The sequence below is a fragment of the Mirounga leonina genome, unplaced genomic scaffold, assembly GCF_011800145.1.
Source record: "Mirounga leonina isolate KUSES-001 unplaced genomic scaffold, KU_Mleo_1.0 Mir_174, whole genome shotgun sequence".
NCBI classification, from domain to species: domain Eukaryota; kingdom Metazoa; phylum Chordata; class Mammalia; order Carnivora; family Phocidae; genus Mirounga; species Mirounga leonina.
In genome coordinates this window covers 42,670,590-42,677,479 of record NW_023270451.1, presented here as the reverse complement: position 1 = coordinate 42,677,479, position 6,890 = coordinate 42,670,590, and the positions used below count along the sequence as shown (strand labels likewise).

Sequence of the window (6,890 nt, the reverse complement as noted above, 5' to 3'; positions counted from 1 at the left end):
AAGGCAAGAGAGCCCCTCGGTTCCATGGGAGGGCCAGGGTCCTCTGCCACAGTAAATCACCTCTCTCACTCTCTCCCCATAGATGGCTGGTGCATTGCCATCCACCAAGCCCCTTGCCATGCCTTGGAAAGGCTGGCAAAGATTAATCTCTATCTGCTCTGCATACACAGCATTTTGTTCAGAGAGCCAGCAATTTCCTTTCCAGTGCTTGGGCTTGGCCTTGGGGATGGGAGTGGGGGGTCCCGATTGAGGCAGGGGTGTGAGGTGGGGGTGGGACGAGGGACTGAGGGGCTGGATATCCGTTGCTGTTGCTACTAGATTTGTTTGGCTTTGGAACCACGGCGTCGACCCCGGTCAGGGGCAATGGGTCCGGTGAAAAAGGGCAAAGAGGGGCCGCCCCTGAGGAAGGTCTCTCAGCCTCGGCGTCCCCACCCCCACGCCTGATCCCCAAACGCGCCAGCCCTGGCCGCTTCCCGGGCGTCGCGATCCGCGAGGCCGAGTCCCCCCGGTCCTTTTCGGCCCTCTTCTTTCCCCTCGGTGCCCTGGGGGCGGGGAGGGGCGCTGGCTGAGTCCCCGCGGGAGGGGCCCCCCACGGGCGTCCTGGAGCCGGCAGCCCGCGGGCGGCCCCTTATCTGGTGAGGGGCACCTCCTCCCTCTGGTCCAGCGCGACGGAGGAGGCCTTGCTGAGCACCGAGGGCGCGAAGGAGAGGAAGGAGTCCGAGCGCGAGGTGGAGGCACAGGTGAAGTCCGAGGCGGCGGCGGCGGCGGCGCGGGGCGCCAGCCCGTTGGCCGGGCCGCTGTGGCAGGCGAGGCAGGAGCAGGGGCCGCCGGCCGCCGCGCCCAGTCCGTGAGCCGGGCCGGGGTAGAGCGGCGGGTGGCGGAAGGCGCACAGCAGTTCGGGCCGCGGGTAGGGCTGCGAGAGCACGCGGAAGGTGTCGAGCGGGCGCAGCGGGCCGCTGAAGGGCGAGGCGGCGGCGGACGCGGCGGACGCGGCGCCCAGGCCCACCGGCGAGTAGTAGGGCAGGGGCAGGTGCGACGGGAAGGGGTAGGGCAGGCCGCCCGCGGCCGCCGCGTGGCTCATCATGTACGTGTAGAAGGCGGGGTCGGCCGGGTGCGGCCACGTCATGGCCAGCCGCTGCCGTTTGTCCTTCATGCGCCGGTTCTGGAACCACACCTGGCGGGGGGGGTGGGGTGTGGAAAGGAGCAGGTTCGGCGGCTGCACCAGGCCGGGTGCGCAGAGGCCAGAAGTCCTGCCCCACTGCAGCGGACGATGCCCGGTAGCGCAGGGAAGAGCCGCGGCAGAGACCCTCTGGGCGGGGGGCAGATCCCACCGCCACCACCTGGAACTGGAATCGCTTATGGGGGAGGTTCAGGGAGGGGCTTCAGTCTGCGTCCCTCCTTCCCTCTGCCCGCGGCCAGGACCCCTGGAGTGCCAGAACCCCGTGTGGGCACTAAAGCAGTGTGGTAGACTAAGGACTCTGCCGGTCCCGAGGCGGCAGGCAGCGGTTCCCCAGAAACACCTCCCCTTCCAGCCGCTCTCTCTCAGGGCAAAGGCACCCCATTCCCACTGTTGATTTGGCTAGAAAGGGAACAGAGTCAACCGCGCGCCAGCAGTTCCTGCCTAGGGCCTGTCGGGAAGGTAAATCTGCACACGCCTGGCGCCTGCACCAGGCCTGGACACCCCCAGCCTGGCAGCCACGTGGGCAGGGGGACTCCAGGCCCTGATTCTTGGCTCAGGATTTAGGGAATGGACAGTCCGTATTTACTTCCTGCTCAGTGGGCGCACCCCTTCTTCTCCCTGTCGCCAGAGCTCATACCTTGATGGTGGTTTCCGGCAGGTTTAGGGCGGCGGCCAGCTCACATCTCCGCGGCCTGGACACATAGTTCTCCCTGTAGAACTCCTTCTCCAGCCGGGCAATCTGCTCCCGGGTGAAGGCTGTGCGGTAGCGGCGCATCTGGTCGCTGGCGCTGCAGGCCAGGGCGCCCTGTGAGCTGCCGTTACTGTTGCTCTTGGGGGCCTCGCTGCCGCTGCTGGGACTGCTGGCCAGTGCCTCTGAGCTGGGCCCTGCATAGGGAGCCCAGAGCACATGCACACACAGAACACACAACAGAAACACAAAACACTGCTGATGCAGGACTGTAGGCCCAGGGTGTGTGTGGAGGGAGGGTGGGGCAGAAAGGGACCCCCTCCTCGCAGTAGCCTCAGTTTCTGCCTCTGCTGGGGCACAGGGGACTTTGAGAACACAGGAAGAGAGAGATGGAGGCTCACCATTCAGATGAGCACAAAGCAGCCCTTAGGCCTGGCTGGGCTGCTATTTGGGAGACCTCGGTCTTAAGGCCTGCTGGGTACAGAAACCTCAGCCACCCGGCCACCTGCCACCTGCCCGGAGGCACAGACTGGATGCAGCCCCTCTGAGCTTTCTGCCCACCATTGGCAGGAGTGGACAAGGATGTGCATATCTGACAGGCAAGCTGAGATGCACCTTTGTGCTGGAGTGTAGTGAGCTCTGGGTCTTAGCACATTGTAGGATGCTGCACACAAACTGAGTCCTTGCTTTTGCATGGGCCAGGCTGCCAGTGTAGGTGTGGGAATGTGTGCTAGGTTGCATGCGTTGTAGGGATGGCATAGGAGTGTGTGAATGAATAGCATATTACCTGGGTATATTTGAGTGGCGTGTGGCTTCTTCTGAGGACATGCTGCGATTAGGGAATCTGGGTTGAATGGACAAGATGATAATGAGTGGATGTGGGTGCTCAACCAGGTGTTGGCTGCCAAGGTGAGGGGGTGGTTTTTCTTCCATACCAGGGTCTTCCCATCTACACCCACAGCTTTGTGGAGGAGTGTCTGCCAGTAGGCTCTCCCTCCTACTAGCTTTCCACCCCTCTCTGGGAGACTCCCTGCCTGGCCACCTCCCCCCACCACCACCACCACAAACTAGCCCCTGGTCAGGGAGGGGTTCTCCAGTTAAAGCAGTGTAACAGCACCCCTCCTTTTGGGTCTAACCCAAGGAAGGGTGGGACTCCTGCCCCCTGCAGCTCCTTTTCCTTTGGGTGGAGAAGTGGGACTAGCAAGGAAAGGGGAATGGGGGAGGGCCAGAGCTCTGCCTTTTCAAATGCAACCGGAGACCAAAGGCAATTAGATCATGGGGACCATTTCCGACCTGGCGCCACCGAGCCCGGGAAGTGACAAGGTAATTTGGACCTCTGACTGACGTGCAAACTGGTCGGAGGGCCCAGCACCCAGGCAGCCCGAGTCGGCCGGGATTTTACGGTCCTTTATGGACTCCGGGCTTCCGCGCCTGGATGCGCCTTACACCCCTCCAGCCACAAACTGCCCTGACCCACGTTTGATCTCGCCCAGGCCGGGGAAGGTGTCTTCCCGGAGCAGTTGAAGCAGTGCCACAAAACTCTGGGGGGCTGGGGTGCACTTTGAATCCCCCTCAAGCCCAGGGCTTGTGTCCCCCTCCTCCCGCAAAGCACAGCTGTCACCCTCGGTCCCGCCAATGCCAGAGCACAGAAGGAGACCCCCGCCAGGGCTCAGGTATCAGGGGAGAGTTGCTCAGGTGGGTCCCCCCAGCCACCCTGCCCTGGGGGAAAGGAGTGTCTTACTCCCCTCCAGGGCTGAAGTGCAAGGTGGGCGCGGTGGGGGGCCCGGGGAGAGAAGGGGCGCGGTGGCTACCTTTGCTGTGCTGGTACTCGGCGTTCCCCGTGGCGCAGTCCGGGGTGCAGCTCACCTCGATTTCTTCATAGAAATCCGACTCTGTGTCTGAGCTGCTAGGTTGCCCCTGACCCGAGAGGCTGTCGGCGGAGGGGGCCGGAGGTCCGGGGCCGAGCACCGCAGCCCCGGCTGCCCGCGGCTCGGCGCCCGGCCCCGCAGCGCTGCCTGCTAGTCCGTCGACCGGCTCCTCCTCCAGGCCTCCCCCGCTGCGCTCCCGGGCGCCCGGAGGGCCGGCCCGCGGGCTCAGGCAGCCACGGGGCACCATCTTCTCGGGCGGCTCAGGCAGCGGGCTGCCCACGGCTTCGGACAAATTGGAGACCCTCTTGCCAACCAGAGTACCAAGCTGACCCGCATCCAGAAACATAACCATGTCCTTTCGGCTCTCCATCCCGGGGCTCGCCGGAGAGGGGAGGGAGGAAGCCCCAAGTGACTCCTAGCCCCCGTCTCCCCGGGTCCCCAGCGGTCCGACAGATCTTGGCTGCGGGAGGGAGAAAGAGAGACCAGGCGACTGGGCGGACGCCGAGCGGCCGGAGCGCGATGTCGACGGTGACGGCGGTGGCGGCGGTGGGGAGCTGGGGTCACCTTGTGATGCGAGCGCTCCTCTGTGCCGCGCCGCCTCTGGGAGGAAGCCCCATTGCCCTCTTCTTTCTAAGCTGTCATCCTCCTGCTGCAATCGTCATTACAGTACCGCTGGTGACGCCACTGGGCGAGCGCAAGTGGATAAATAGAAACGTCTGCCACAGCGAAGATGAAAGGAGACCCGCAGCTAATGGCTCGGCAGTGATGCGCCAGGTGTGGGCCTCGCTCGAATGGGGAGGAGAGTGTGAAAACAGAGAGAGACACACACACTGAGACAGGGAGACACCCAGGCAGAGGGCATGCAAATGGAATTCCGCAGAAAGAAAAAGAGAGCTTAACGCGCGCGGCGAGTTCCGCAGGAGCTGCGGGGACTCGGTAATTGAATAAGCTTCTGATTTTTTTTTTTTTATTGTTGTTTGGCTTTTGTTTTTTTAACTTGGTGCCTTGATCTAACACTGATGAGAGAATCCATAACTGCATTTTAAAAGTGTGAAGGCCGACTCACAAGCCTCGCTTCTCTCGTCATTATTACAACTGCCTGTCCTGGCGAGCTAACCTCGTAGGGGCTCCAGAGTCTTTTTACAAGCTACCAAAAAACATATTCCCTCCTCCCACCCTCCAGTTGTCTGGAGAGCTTGAGCCTGGGGTATCTTCTCTCTTCCTCCTACCCTCTACACCCAGATGCCTCCTTCCTCCTGGAAACCAAGAGAACTTTGCTCTTTTTCTTCCCCAAGGGGCAGGAGATAAATGCCTTAATATTTTTTCTTTAAGGACATGTCTTGGCTGCTGACTTCAAATGTTTGCTGATTTTTTTCTTATTCCCAATTCCCCATCTAGGTGGCCCTATGCTTTCCACAGCTCGGCTTGACCTCCAGGTGGCTATTCATAGAAGAAATCGTTTTCCCATTTGCTTGGGCCTCGCCTGCACTTCAGGTATGTAGGGTGGGGAGAGGTTCTAAGAGTGGCCTTTTTTCTTTTTCTTGCCCATATTTTAAGGTATTCGTTCAGAGTCAACGAATTCTTCAGGAAACAGGTTTTGCGAGTGAAAAGGCACTGAGAAATGCGGTCCCTACAGTGGCAGCACCCGAGGCTCCTAGCTGGGAGAAGGTGCTGTTCTCACCCAGAAATCGGGGCAGGGGTTGAGAGTGCCCCAGCACATGGCATTGGGGTTCGCAGAGCTTTGGCTCACAGGGTTTTCCCCCAGATCCTGCCCACGGGCTTCCGTGGCATTGGGGGTGAATAGAGAGAAGTCATCGAAAATGCCCTGAAATAGCAAATGACTAGGGGTGCTCATAAATCTCTGAGGACAGAGGGAGAGCCTCCAAGGCAAGGCTGGGGAGTTTGTAGTGCTTGATGTCTCTGGGAGCAGCCACAAGCTCCTTCTCAGGTCTTCTTCCAGGGAAGGTATGATAGAACCCATTAGAAAGCTGACCCGTTTCCAGCTCTGAACAAGTGTGTTGGGGCCAGGCTGGGCAGCTAGGTCTCTCCCCACTTTGCTAAGGGCAGAAGGCAGGCCCCTTCTCTACTGTGCTATCCCTAAAACTCTCCTTTCTCTGCCCCTTTCTCTGCCCTAGGCCAGGGCTGTCCCTGCACCCCGCCCCTTCTTCTCCACATCCCAAGACAAAGCCCCAATTTCTGAGATTCTAAAGAGAAGTGTATCACTATCTTTTTAAATCTTTTTCTGTCTCTTACTTTGTTCTCCTTTCTCTTTCTCTACTCTTCTCCCTCTTTCCCCTGCCTCAGTTTTCCCATCTGTGGGCTTGTGGAGGTGGTGGAAGAAGCAAGGGGTTCAAGCAAGACAGAAATTCTTCTCACTCCTGCTTTCTACTTCCCCTAGTCAATCAGAAGGCACTCATTAACCTCGCCTGGGGTGGGGGTGGGGGGGACAGGAGGATCCGGAAGGTAACGTCGGCATAAACATCCCCACTCCCTGGGACTCCCAAAGCCACCATCTGCTGAGCACAGCTAGCTCAAAACTCCTAGGGACTATTACAAAGGTGACAGGAGCGACGGGGAGTGGAGGGGATCAAATCCTAGAGCCTTTTGCTGCGTTGCAGAGTTGTCCTACGATTCTGTCACGCCTTGCCCTTCCCAGCCAGCCGCGGGAGCCTGAGGGAGCACCTGGCTTGCTCTGTCCTTCCTGTCAAAGTCGAGGCCGCAGCGCCTGTGTTCGAGCGGCCTCAGTTGGGCCCTTCCGGCACCGAGCCTGGGTTTCGCCCACCCTCTGCTCCCCCCCTGAGCCTGCTGCCTTCTCACAGCCGCCCCCGCTGCGCTCACCTCCTTGGGGCCAGGTTCGCAGAGGGACTCCCGGCTGCCCGCCCCGCCCCCAGCTCTGCATTCAATGGGAGTGCTCCGCGTTTGATCCTCTTTTCCTCTGGGTTTTCCCTGCCAGATGAAAGCCGAGTAGGATTGAGAGATCAAGAGGTACCACTTGCGTCTCCTTCCTGGGTCCGGCCCACCCAAGCGGGGCTTCCCCTGCCGTCTCAGGGAGGAAGGAGGCTCTAGCGGGGGCTCAGCCTCTCCGGGAGGGGGGCTGCCTCCTCTGGGCTTCGGATCTGAAGCTTCAGGGACGCCCCTCCGCCCCATCCCTCTC

General features: G+C 60.7%; 1 protein-coding gene across 1 annotated transcript; it reads right to left on the bottom strand.

The window, feature by feature from the left end:
- Positions 1–310: 310 nt before the first annotated feature.
- Positions 311–4,106, bottom strand: EVX1 (even-skipped homeobox 1). The gene is made up of 3 exons (XM_035021437.1): positions 3,680–4,106; positions 1,818–2,065; positions 311–1,174 (listed from the first exon to the last, which is right to left on the bottom strand). The coding sequence occupies exons 1-3, from the start codon at positions 4,104–4,106 to the stop codon at positions 629–631; spliced, it is 1,221 nt and encodes a 406-aa protein (XP_034877328.1). The 3' UTR covers positions 311–628.
- Between the last annotated feature and the right edge of the window lie 2,784 nt (positions 4,107–6,890).

Bases quoted from the DNA above. Each gene is read 5' to 3' on its own strand.
- EVX1 (XM_035021437.1), bottom strand. From the start codon at position 4,106: ATGGAGAGCCGAAAGGACATGGTTATGTTTCTGGATGCGGGTCAGCTT. The intron at 2,066-3,679 runs GTAGCCACCGCG...CTCCCTATGCAG, and splicing joins CGAGTACCAGCACAGCAAAG to GGCCCAGCTCAGAGGCACTG. The intron at 1,175-1,817 runs GTATGAGCTCTG...CCCCCCCGCCAG, and splicing joins TGCCGGAAACCACCATCAAG to GTGTGGTTCCAGAACCGGCG.